At 55.5% G+C, this 13,155-nt stretch overlaps 1 protein-coding gene across 14 annotated transcripts in view; it reads left to right on the top strand.

Moving 5' to 3' along the window:
• Tns1 (tensin 1) overlaps window positions 1-13,155 on the top strand; it is a 214,310-nt gene that overhangs the window by 133,236 nt on the left and 67,919 nt on the right. For all 14 annotated transcript variants that reach the window (XM_046439598.1, XM_046439599.1, XM_046439596.1 and 11 more), the window contains 3 exons: window positions 86-215; window positions 2,155-2,220; window positions 3,305-3,421. In XM_046439598.1, the coding sequence (XP_046295554.1) occupies window positions 86-215; window positions 2,155-2,220; window positions 3,305-3,421 (313 nt within the window). The remainder of the gene's footprint in view (window positions 1-85; window positions 216-2,154; window positions 2,221-3,304; window positions 3,422-13,155) is intronic.

Below are 13,155 nucleotides of genomic sequence, written 5' to 3'. Positions count from 1 at the left end.
GGTGCCCCTTTGGGCTCCATCTGTGGAGCAGACCAGGAGGCTCCCTGAGACCCCACCTCCCACCTCTGTCTCTCCCCACCCCCAGCTGAAGTGCTACCACAAGAAGTTCCGGAGCCCCGCCCGAGATGTCATCTTCCGCGTGCAGTTCCATACCTGTGCCATCCATGACCTGGGGGTTGTCTTTGGGAAGGAGGACCTCGATGAGGCCTTCAAAGGTGGGCCCCAGGGTGGGGCTGGGGTGGGGCTCGTGGCAGGGAGGAGAGCTCAGGTTCAGGAGATGTGGTGGGCATGGGGGCCACCATTTTTGAGCCACATGGTCTGCCAGGATCTTCTTGGTGACAGTGGGAGGGCATTGAGAGAGAATTAGGAGCCAACCAAGGCAAGTGGCTAGGACTCAAGTGGAGGAGGTTCCTCCTCAGTCCCTGGCCTGTTTTGTATCTCATACTCTCCGAGGACTTGGCTCATGTCTTCTTTGCCTGGTCCTCCCGGTTGGTCTTATTGGCAGACATTTTTTCAACCTTGGCTGGGCATCTGTACCAGGCTCAGTACTAAGTGCCGGGGAATCAGAGTCAAACACAACATGCTCTCTGTTGGTGGAGCTAAAAGTCTAGGGGAGGCAGCTCTAGAAGGGACAGTTACCCCCCGGGGCAGAGGAGCCGTAGTGGAAGGGCTGTGGCGACAGGAGGCAGGAGGAGTGGGCAGGGAAGGTTTGGTGTCTTTTGCTGCTTTCTTCTGTGCACCTGAGGTCCCATCTATATCACGCTCAGGCCTGGGCTTATAGATACAGCACCCATCCATCCTCCATCCCTCCAGCCATCTGCATATTCATTTATCCAACTGTTCATATACCCATCCACCTATCCATTCATCTACCCACCACTTGCCCACTCATCCATCCATCCATCCACGCACCCACTCACCTATTCATCTATCCATCCATCCACGCACCCACTCACCTATTCATCTATCCATCCATCCACGCACCCACTCACCTATTCATCTATCCATCCATCCACGCACCCACTCACCTATTCATCTATCCATCCATCCACGCACCCACTCACCTATTCATCTATCTATCCATCTCTCTAACCACCTACCTGCCTACCATTCATCCACCCATCCATCCATCTACCCATCCATCCACCCGACCACCCATCCCCACCCACCTGCCCGCCCACGAAGTCTAAATGACAGGTGTGTGCTAGACGCTAGGGATTCAAAGAGAAGTCAGGCCTCTGGGAGCTCACAGTCTCCTGGGAGAGAGACATGCAAACCTGACTCTATGAAGTGAGGCCTGCAGGAATGGACACAGGCGCTGGCCTGGTGGGGTCCCACAGAGCAGATATCGTCCTTGCTATGTCCTCTTCCTGCAAGCAGTAGACAGTGATCAGCATCCAGACTGCGCTCAGGCAGAGAGCAGAGGGAGACTGGGCCGCCCAGAAGGGGCAGGTCCCCTCAGTAAAGTCTGCTCATTCAGGGCAGGGATGGCTCTGAGATGAGTTCTCCTTGTATCTGAGCCGGGAGGGCAAAACCAGATGGTGCTCTAATAATTACAGAGCAGACAGTCACTGCCATCAGTCTTGAGGAGGGAAAATAAAGATACTGCTGATAAAATAAATATGAGGTTGGGGAGAAGCAGAGCAAAGGAGGTTCCCAGATCAAGAAGTAGAGGCTGAACTATAATATATATAGCTTCAAAGGTAATTGGTGGGATAAACAAATGATAAGCTAACCAGATCTGAGAAGAAAGGAGGTGGGGTATAGGAGCCAAATCATTCGGCTTCATAGCGGTGAGTCAATGAGATGGTTTAAAATGTATACAGAAATACTGGCATGAAATAATGGGTGGTATTTAGAATCATAAAGGTCGCTTGTTTGTAGAACCCGAAATAGAAATGGCTAGAAGTGGTACCTTAGGCAGGTAGGACTGGGGCTAGGGTGGGCAGGACATGGGATTTTGGTGTTCATGTGTAATTTGAGTTTAGATACATATTAAATGCTATTTTATTATTAACCATGTGTATGTGTATGACTTAATTTTTTTTTTCCAAAAGAAATGAGTTTTTCTGGTTAATATTTATGGAGCCCTTTTTGGGGATTCATTGCCCATTTTTGTTTTTCCCTTCTTCTTCTTTTTTTTTTTTTTTTTAGATGACCGATTTCCAGAATATGGCAAAGTAGAGTTCGTGTTTTCTTACGGGCCAGAGAAAATTCAAGGTATACATCAAAGTAGAGTTCATTCTTGCAGCCCTTCCCTCCAGGCTCCATGTCCCTGTCCTGCTCCCACCATCCTCCCACTGGGCTGCTTTACGATGACCAAGTTACCTGTGATTGAGAGCAGGCCAGCAGTAAAGGATCTGAGTATCAGAGTGGACCCCTAGCTAAACATGAACCAGTGACTTACTCTCTGGATAATAAAAATAAAAAAGCAGACAGAGAGGCGCTGAGTTGGATAAACTGTTCTGGTCCTGTTAGGTCACCATTTGGTTATATTCAGAAACTGGATGGAGGGAATAGCCAAGGGGGACACTCCAAGGTGCTGGATGGATGATATTTATGTGAACTGAGGTGATTCAACCTGAAGCCCATTTAATAATAGCCTTTAAGTCTCTGGACTCTAAATATGGAGCCCAGTTGTTATTCCTCTTGAGAACAGGATGGGAGGCGATGCAGTTAGGTTACAGGCCGAGGGACTCCAGACTGAAGGACTGCTGGGCCCCGAGGTAACTCGCCCTGAAGGCCAGTCTTGCAGCTGCGCTGTCTCTGAGCTGTCTCTCGAAGGGTGGGGAAGAAACTTGGCTCTCCCTGCAAGTGTCTGTCAGGAGTGGAGAGCGTGTTAAGTGGGGGCAGGTGCACGACCTTGTAGAGGCTTGTGTCCTCCAATGTCAAGTCTGTGGCTTCCCTGCCATCACTGATCCCAGGAAAGCCTGTCCCATAGCCCTTTTCCCAACTCCAGGGCAGATTCGCTGCTCTCTAGGCCCTGACCCAGGGCCCCACACGAGGAAGAGGCAGATACCTGGCAGGGCTGTCCCCGGCTCTCTCCTGGGGTCTGCATTCCTTAGTGCCCTGTCCTGACTTACCCCTCTGACCTGGAATGAGCCTTTTCAAGAATGCACGCAGTCATATTCCTGGCTCCTCCACCTAACTGAGGCCACTGCTCCCGCCCGCCACGCTCCGGAACATGAGAGGTCTCTTAGGAGCAGCCTGGGGGGAGCTGTTGGCTTTCTGTTTTTCCAGCTGCTGATCTCTTTCCCTGTCCCTACTGTCCCCTGCCCGCCCCCACCTTTCCCATCCTGCTCAGGCATGGAGCACCTGGAGAATGGGCCAAGTGTGTCTGTGGATTACAACACCTCCGACCCCCTCATCCGCTGGGATTCCTACGACAACATCAGTGGACATCGGGAAGATGGCACGGAGGGTAGGTGGGGACCCGTGTGCTGGCCCTGTCTAGGCTGCCCAGCCCTGGCTCTCGTGGCCTTGGCTTTCTGGGAGAGGTCTGGGAGGTCTCCTTGGAGGAGGTGGCCTTATGTGAAGCTTGCGATACCTCCGTGCTGCAAACAGGGCGCTTGTTGCATTTCTTTTAAACCCTCTGCTGCCGGCTGCCAGTGTTCCCTGGGGTCGGAGCGTGGGGAATGCAGACACTTAGGGCCAGAGAGCTTTCATCCAGGGCCAACGAAAATGTTGGAGAGCTGGAAACCAACCCACCAGCTCTGGGGTGCGGAAAGGAATCTACAGAGCTGAAATGGATGCGTGGTCTGGCTGCAAAACCTGACATTAAGTCACATGGCCCCTGCAGCGGGGTCAGCTCCGGAGAGTGACATGGGAGTTCTAGCTGCTTATGTGGCTCATTTGAATGTGCATGAGGGGGCGGAGCCCAGGGACTCTTGGGACATCCTGCTTGGGGTTTGGTCCCAGACTTGGTGAAAGGACCCCAGAATGTTGGAGCTGGGGCATCGTCTGGCTAGTGGGGGTAACAGACTCGGAAGGCAGGACCTTCTGATTTATCCCCAAGACCCAGCATCGACTACTTGGTCCCTGCCCCCAGGGAAGCCAGCTGGGACCCTGGGCCGCGCGGCTGTGCGGGGTGAGGGCGTGCCCGGCCCGAGGGCCTTCTCTCTGCCCTCCTTGCTCTGTCGCCTTGTCTCCTGCCCTGATGGCTCTTCTCTGAAGCCTCCTGGGAGAGGGATCAGAATGAGCCCCTGGCATCACGGAGGCAGGACGGGGAGCGGGTGGACGAGATTCAGGGGCTCCGGAGGGTGGGTGCTCAGGTGCGGCACTGCAGGTTGGTGGCTTGTCCTCACTACCTACCTGAGCTCCCTGCCCCTTCCCAGTGCCATCTCGTCCCTCAGGGCCCAGCGTCCTCAGCCAGAGACACCCACCCACGCCCTCCCTGCCCACTGGGCTGCCCCCCCCCCCCGCCAGCTCTGCTCTTCCCTGCACCCCACCACCCTGTGCCAAGTGGCCAGGGAGAAAGCAGAGGGACGGAGGGCCGCCAGCCTCCTTGTTCGTCGTCCTGGGGATGTTTGCATTTTTAACAAGAACACTTGGCAATGTGAAGGAATTTGTAATGCTTCCCGCCTCTGCCTGATGCAGATTCAATGCGATGATAAATGTAAAAACATCTAGTGAACCAAGAAGTGCCAGGCAAATAAAAGGTAAAACAATTAAAGGCACTGGGAGGATGGGGCTGAGGGAGGGAAGGCGAGCAGACGGACGAACCAGAGGAGGCTGCGGACGTCGGAGGCTGGGGACGCGGGAGGCTGGGGAGGAGCACAGGGGCTGGCGTGGAGGCCCTGACTGCTCTCCTGCCCCTGGCCCTGCCTCCTCTCCCCTCTGATCTGCTCCCCCAGGCAGGGGGACAGAGTCAGCGGGACCTTTGGGACCATGTTAAAGGCCAGCTCGTCCTACCAGGACGGAGGGGCTCCTGTCTGCAGGCTGAGAAGCTGGTGCTCTGCCTGCAGGGGGCGCTGCTCAGGGCTCTTCTGCCCTCTTCCGTGGCCTGGCCTGCTGAGGGCTGGGACAGTCACCAGGGGAGAGCCACTCTCTGCTCCTACTGTGTGCTCTCTGCTGCTGGCTGTCCCAGAGAGCAAACGGAGCCAGTCCTTGGGCAGGACAAGTGACCAACCCCAGTCTTGCTCCTGGTTGGTGGCATTTCTGGAAGACTCCATTATGCTTCCTAGAGGTAGAAGGAGACAGGGACACTGGAGGCCTGTGTCTCTCCCTGGTGGTGGGCGACCCCTCACAGCTGGGGTGGGGGGTCTAGAACGCGTGACTCGGGTGCTCAGGAGATGCTGGAGGGGGTGTGGCTGTTCCCTGTGGAGGTCCTGGGCCGGCTGGGCAGGCTGATGGGAGGTGCCCTGTGCGTGGGGTGAGCACTCGGGCTCCAGAGCCAACTGCTGGGGGCAGATCCCTGCTCCCCCTTCATAGCGCACCCTCTTGCTCAAAGCATTTAGCCTTTCTGTTTCCTTAGTTTCCATGTCTACACAGTTGGGACAATATTATTCACTCTGTGGGATTATCGCAGTGACGTTCGTGAGAGGCGGTTTAGTATAGATGCTAAGAATGCAGTGCCTGGAGCCAAACTGCTTGACTTCAAGTCCTTGACAACATGCGGGCCCCTGGGGCCTCGGTTTGCTCATCTGTAAAATGGGAATTACTCAACAAGTCTCTTGGAGTGACAGTGGGGAGTGACTGTGGTGTTTCCACAGAGTGCCTGACACATCAGTGCTGACTGAGGCCTGTTCTTCAGAGGTCTGCAGACCCGCATGGCTAAGGGGGAAGACTGGATTTACCACGCTCCAGTCTTGGTGTCAAGAACTCGGTGGTTGCCGTCTCTGTGAGATGGGTGGTGTTATTTGCCCTGATGGGGAAACTGGGGTACAGATGGGTTCAGTAAGCAGCTCAAGGTTGCCAGGCAAGTCGAGGGCAGCTCTGGGCATGGAGCCAACCACAGTGCTGACCATGGTGCTGTCCAGGGTGGCTGACCTCCCTGGGGGCCTGTTCTGGGCATCTTGCTCTGTGCCGATATCTTGGTCCTCGCTGGAGGCAGGAGGAGTTAGACCAGGTGGGTGGGCCATGGTGTGTAGCACCCCAGAGACCACAGGCTCCCTCAAGGCAGACTGGGTCTCCCCTCCCGGTACCTGCAGGGTGCTCAGGAGTGCCCTGGGAGGGGCCAGCCTCCCCAGGTAGGTGGAGGGTGGTTGTCCAACGTGAGATGAGGCCATTGCTGGAAGTGGCCACCTCCCCTGTCTGTTTCATGCGTGCTGGAGGAGGGGGACAGGAGAGGAGGGGCAGGAGAGGCCAGCCAGTTCCTCCAAAACTCACTGGTGACTCAGAGCAGGAGGCGGGGCATCAATCGTCTCTGGCCTTTGTCCTCTTGAGTGACCTGCGTCCGCACTTGGCCCCTCTCTCGGCTGCACTCTGCTCAGAGCTCCTGGTGACCCTGACTTGACCACGTTTCAGGAACTGCTCTGTTGAAACCCTTCCTTGCTACCTGCGGCTCCCTCTTCCCGAGCTCCAAGTTCGACTCAGGCCCTGGGGCATGGGGACACTCAAAGCCCCCTTTCACTGCCTCAGTACATCCCTGATCAGTCTTGATGGCAAAATGAAGGAAGAAAATCCATATCAGGTCCCCTGATTCTCAGGAGCCTGACCTCCCAGGCTGGGGTGGCTGAGGTGGGACATGACGCCCGTCTGACGCCCTCCTGCCACAGCGAGGTTCCCTCCCATGAAGGAACCCACCTTGGCGTTAGCTCGGCTCAGGCTGTACCAGCTCCATTGTCCCCATCAAGACCTCAGAGGTCAGCAAACCTGCAGGGCCGTGACGTAAGAAGGCCGGGGTGTGGTGGCTCCGTGGTAGAGTGCCTGCCTAGCATGCTGCCCTGGGTTCCATCCCAGCACCAAATAGAAAGAAGGAGGTGGAAGTTCAATGTCAAGGATCTCTGACTAGACCCATGGCTCCAGCGGGCAGAGGAGTGCCTGCCATCTTGGGAGACCCCTCTCTCCTAGCAGAGCCGTCTGGGGATTTGATGGGCTGATGTCTCGTCTGCTCTGGCCCCGGCACAATGCGCCGCAGTCTGGGGGCTTGAAAAACAGAACTGATTCCTCACTTTTCTGGAAGCGGGAAGATCAGGTGTGAGTGGCTTGTAGATGCCGTCTCCTCCCCGTGTCTTCGCACAGTCTCCCCGCTACGTGTGTCTGGGTCCTAATCTCCTCTTCTAAGGACACTGGCCAGACTGGAGTGGGCCTATTTTAGGGACCCCATTTCACCTTAATCACCTCTTTTAAGATCCAACCTCCAAACGTAGCCACATTCTGAGGTCCTGGAGTTAGGACGGCAGCGTATGAATCTGAGGGGGACAGTTCAGTTTCCTGGGTCCCATGCAGCCGGATGCCCAGGGCCTCTGGTCCTGAGGGGGAGGAGGTGAGGGTCTAGGGGGGTCTGGGGGAGAGACCGGCCCCCACCGATCTCCTCCTTATGGGCTGCCTCTGCCTCTCTCCAATTTGGTCTGGAGCCTGCCAGCTCAGCGCCCTGGCTGACACTACCGTCTGCAGCTTCCAGAAGCCCCATTAGTTCCTTGGCCTGAGTTCTGAAGCCCCATGCCTGGGCCCCAGTGCCCCATGGGTGGGAGTGGGGTGGCATTTTTTGCCTATGCTGCACAGAGAGTTTCCAAATTCCTCCGAGCGTCCAGGGCTAGCCTTCTCGGAAACAAGGTGTAAGCACAGGGTAGGCTGCCCGCGGCCTCGAGAAACCCAGAGCCTGGCCAGGCCCTTTCCTCGCTGCCCACCCTCTACTGCCCCCATTCCCTGGCCTACTTGGGCACTGAGCTGTTGTTAAGGAGGGGATTAGGGGCTGGGGCTGGGTAGTGAGGGGTGGAGAGGTGGCCGCTCAGGACAGGCGGGAGGGAGCAAGTCCCTGGGCCTGGCTGGGGTGGCTAGTATCCATCCCACCTGGGCTATGCCATTACGTGCCCACCAACCTTTCCTTGGCATGGGCAGTCCCAGAAGAGCAGGGGCTGGTGGTAAGGGGCCTGTGAGGGACCATTTCTGCCTCTCCTCCAGGTCTTCTGAGACTTCTGGGGAAGTCTCCTTCCTGGGGCCTGGAACCCCTGGTGTGATGACTTCCTCTGAGATGGGCTTGTCCAAGGACTCTGTCTTTTGTTTTGTTTTGTCTTTTTAAGCAAGAGGGAGAGAAAGGGATAGAACACAGAGGCAGAGAGTGAGGAGAGAGAAACTGAAGTGTGCATGGAGTGGTAGAGACAGACATGGACGGACATTGGCCTACCAGGCAGGAGATTTGAATTCTAGGTGTCCATGGGGACTACTTTCCTTGGATATTCTTTATTCCTGATAAAAGGAGAGAGTTGGAGTAGACAACATGGCTTACCATTTCTTTGAGCTCAACCAGTGTTTCCCTTCATGGATCATAAGGAACTGAGATGAGCCAATTGAGCTTCCCTCTCAGACCAACTCATGAGCTTGAGTGCAAAGCAAATAACTTGGTCAGGAGAGGCTCAGTGATGCTGCAGTAACAAACAGCCCCCATTTGCAGTGGCCCGACTTAACATAAGCATTACTTCTTGTCCATGCTACCTGTCCAGGGTGGGAGGCAGGGATCTCTGCTTGTGTTCATCATAGTTCCTCTGGCTCAGGATGGCTTCATTGCAGAGATGTTCCTTCATTAGTGCCACCATGGGAAGAGGACAATACCTGGACCTTTGTGTCTGCCTTCTTTGACTTTGCCTGATGTTTTCAGAGTCTATACGTATTAAACTGTGTATCAATGCTTCGTTTGTTTTTTTATTGATGAATAATATTCCATTGTGATATATTTTATCTGTACATTAATATCAGTTGATGAACATTTTGATTGTTTCCACTTTTCGTCTATTAGAAGAATACTGCTATGGACATCTAGGTGCAAGGCTTTGTGGGTACTTACATTTCCATTTCTCTTGGGTACATTGCTAGGGTCCCTCATTTACTATGTTTAATTATTTGAGGACCTGCTGGGCTCTTTTCCAAGAGCCCAAATGGCTACCCAGTGTCCATTCCTATCAGCAACGGATCCGGGTTCCTGTTTCTCTCCCTCCTCTAACCCTTATTATTTTCTAGTCTAGTGGGTGTGAAGTGGTATCTGATTGTGGGCTTGAACCACGTTTTCCTAATAATTAATGAGGTGGAACATTTTTTTCATGCATGAGAGGTCATTATATATCTTCTTTAGAAAAGTGTCTGTTTAAAAAACTTTGGTTGTCTTCATTATTGAGTTATGTGTTCTTTATATATTCTGGCAACAAACTCCTTATTGGATCTGTGTTTGTTTAATAGGTCTTTCCTCCCATTCCATGGGTGGTCTTCTTTTCTTGATGTCTGTAGTCTCTTTCTGTGGTTCGCATGGTGGCCTCCTACCTTACTGTTGAAACAGGGCATTCCTTGTCTTGGAGTCTCTTTCACCACGGGGACCCAGACACTTCCATATTAACAGAAACGGGAAGGCAGGGTTCCTACATAGGGGGTGGGGGGCTCTGGTGCCAGACCCAGCGATCTGCACTGTGACCCATCATTTTCAGGATCCGGAGCTAAAGGATTCTTCATCTAGAGGCTGAATTGCTTTAGGCTGTTGGGGCTGACCTCTTTCCAGCCTTACGGCTGGTGCCTGAGCGGCTTGGAGAGCCTGCCTGTCACACAGAGGGGGAGCTCTTTCCAACACCCGCAGACAGGGCAGCAGAAAAGCCCCTGAGTCCTGCTTGCAGCTGATCAAGCTCCCACGTGGTCCTGCCCCCTTCGCCCCCAGGGCCCAGGCAGGATGATGCGAGACCACGGTGGGTGGGCCCTGGGCTCCAGAGGACAGCACTCAGGCAGTGGGGAGGACAGTCCCCGTGGCTACTCTGGGAGAGGCCGTGGAGATGTGCACCAGGGGAGTTATGTCCTGGATGTAATTCCTCAGGGTTTGACCTTCTTGCCTTCTGAACTTTTTAATAAGATGTGGGAGAAACCAGCAAGAGTGCAGGGCTGCAGGTGGACCCAGAGAGTTCAGGGAAAGGGTGCAAAGACTCCAGGGATCCACCTGCCACTTGTTACGGAGCGGAGGGCTTTACTGAAGGAGTTCCTAGTGTGGATGCTGAGAACCTAGGATTTGGCATCAAGCTGATTTTTGTTGGGCATCCTGGGAAGGCCAGCCTTTCGGGTCTGTGACTTCAAGGTGGGTGGGGGGAAGGGCAGGGAGAGAGAAATTTAGAGCTGCTACTGAAAGCTTCTGCCCCATGATCTATCAGATTATAGAGGACAAGGGGCTTGGGTTGCAGCAGGAGAGGTTTGAGTACTTCCCAACTGTGAGGATGGGATTGACTTTGGCAGGGAGCCTGGCTTGCTTGTCCTCATGGCCCCATTGGGCAGAGAGACATTGGGGTGCAAGGGGGTGGGTCTCAGTGTGGGACATTTGCATGGCGGAAGAGCTCCCAGAGGAGGATTCTGGGTTCCTTCTCCTCCCCTAAGAGGGGACACCTCTCCTGATTTAGTGGAACAATCAGTGGACTAATTCAGACACAAGGTCGGCTTGACCTTGTGGGTAAAGACGATACCACTGACCCAGCATCTGCTGGCCACCTGCTCAGCTGCTCAGGGCTGGGTTGGGTTTGTCCCGATGCCCTTGGACCCTCTGCTGGCCCTGCGAGGCAGCAGGCAGGCGGGGGTGCAGTCTCAGCAGGTGGAGCCGTAAGCCAATCTCCTCCCCTGTGAATGTGCCTTTGGTCCTCCGTAATCTCTGCCATCGGGTTGGGGTGGGAGGCCACAGCCACTGCAGCGGATCCAGAGCGCTCAGCCGGCAGCGGGGTTGGCACACGCTGCCCTCTGGTTGCTCAGAGACCCAGTTGGAGGCGGGAGAGCGGGCAATGCGGGCTCTTCCCCCTCAGCCACCCTCCCTTCTTCCGCTCCTGCCAGACCTGTGGACAAGTCCACCAAGGAACTGGACAGATGGGGACCAATCACAACTCTAACCATCTCCAAGGAAAGACATTTAAGCTCCATTAACCAAATACTTTTCTTACCCAACTAAAGCTGCTTCCCTACTTCATTCCTTCCTCCTCCTCTCCCTCCCCTTCTCTCTCCTCTCCCCCAGTATTTAACTGATCACCTACTACAAACCGTGGGCACCATTCAAGTCCTGGGATCATGTTTGGGTGTCGCCTGGAGACAGGGGAAGGGGGTGGTGGTGGGGTATCATAGAAATGCACCAGCCCAGCGGGGAAGGGTCCTGGTCAAGGGCCATGGCTTCCAGGGGTCCTGGTGTTTGGAGGAAATGGCTTTGGAGAGGGGCTGCTTGTGAATGGGCCCTGGCAGGAGAGATGGCACTGAAGACAGAATTGTTCTCACATTTGCAAGTGACATAAGGACACTGCTCAAAGTCTGGGGATCCGAGGGAAAGCAGGCAATCAGGTCAGACTGGCTCTCCTTACAGTTGCTGTGGCCGTTGTGGGGACGGGCAGGATTTTAGTGGAACACGGGCAACACGCAGGTAAGGGTGAGCAGAGGCCGGGGAGGTGAGGACAGAGGCAGTGTGTGGTCCAGGTGGGGCCGGTTCCTGGCTCCTTTTCCCCCAGGGGCTGAGTGGGCAGCCTGGGACCTGCCCAGGCACTGGGCTGTGGTCCCTCCGGGCGCTTCCTCCACCTGAGTTCTGTGTTCAGAGAAGCCTTTTCCAGGAGAGAAAAGAGAGCACACAAAACTGCCGTGGACCGGGCTGCAGAGCCTCATTTCCTGGCCCCCCTGGCCGTCTGACAGATGCGGGGTCAGTCACTTTTCCTTCCGGGGCCCAGAGCTGGGGCCCATGAGACGCCACTGGGCGCTCCGATTCTGTCCAGGCAGGGCCAGCTTGAGGCATCCCCTGCTCTGGTGGGGTGTGTGGCTCCCGGGGTGGGCCTTTGGGCCCCCAGTCTGCCAGCCTTTGTTAGTTCAGCCCACCTCCAAATCCAGCCCCGGGGTGGGGGGAGGATTCTATTTCTGGATGATTCTGGAGTATTCCGTGCTGGACCTGGTCAGGTCTGGTGCACTCCTTGTCTTGGCATGCCCTCGCCCTCTTCCTCCCTGGCAGGGGACTTGCTGGCCCGCAGGTACTCCCTGTGGCTCGTGTGCTCCTGGGAGAAGTTCATTCCTGTCACTCACTGGCCTGGCCTGGCTGAGCCCGTGTCCCCACCAGCCTCCTGCCCAGAGCCAGCCTCCTCTGTCTGCTCCTTCTCCTGCGCTCTGGGACCTCTGGGGGGAGGTCCAGCGCAGCCCCTCCATCCTGGTCCCAAGCAGGTTCCGGAGCCTGCTTGACGCCTGATTGACAGTCCTGAGGCGGTTTATGGGAAATGGTTTCGGGGATCTGGGCCCTGGCAGATGATCAGTCCTTTCTTCTTGTGTGGGTTCCTCCCTCCGCTTCCCCCGCTGTTCGTGGATGATTCATCCCCTGTAAATCCCGCTTTCTTCTCTGTGCCCCTCGCCCTGGCAGAGGATGTTCTAAAATCCTGCCAAAGTCACGGAGCTCACAAAGCTTCAGCCACAGGCGGCCCCTAAAACGCAGGGGACGGTGCCTTAGAGCGGCCTGAGAAGCAATGAAATGCATGTCCCAGTGGAGACCATGGGTCCTTGGGCAGGCCGGTCCCCAGGAGGTACTGTCACCTTTGAAAGCATGGGCTCAGGACCCAGGCTGTCTGGGGCCAAGTCCCAGCTCTGCCTCTGGCCTTCTGTCCACCTTGGGCCAGTCGGTGAGCCTCTCTGAACCTCAGTGTTCTCACCCGCCAGTGGGAAGGACGGCGGCCCCGTCTTACAGGGCTGGGAGTTAAATGAGGCCATAGTGGGCACTTCCTGCAGCGCCCGCGGTGTGGGAAGTCACAGTCCAGCATTGCTTTTTCAGGGACCACCCCCTGTCCTTGGGCGAAGCTTCATGAAACACTTCCGAGGGTGCCCGTCAGGTTGCCTTTCCTCCCGCCCGGGGGCCTTTGGCACTATCCAAACGCCAGCTCCATTCTCAGGTGTACTCAGGCCCTTGGCTCCCGCCTCCCTGGCGCTGGTCATTCCTGATGGCCAGACGTTGGGTCCTGGACGCCTCTGTTTGAGAGCACATATGAGAATGCAGGAGAGAAAGTTGTGATGGAGGCATAACCTTGAACCACT

The sequence above is a fragment of the Marmota monax genome, unplaced genomic scaffold (genome assembly GCF_021218885.2).
Source record: "Marmota monax isolate L192 unplaced genomic scaffold, Marmota_monax_Labrador192_F-V1.1 WCK01_AAM20220418_F8-fsc00041, whole genome shotgun sequence".
In the NCBI taxonomy this organism is placed as follows: domain Eukaryota; kingdom Metazoa; phylum Chordata; class Mammalia; order Rodentia; family Sciuridae; genus Marmota; species Marmota monax.
This window is presented reverse-complemented; position numbering and strand designations above follow the sequence as displayed.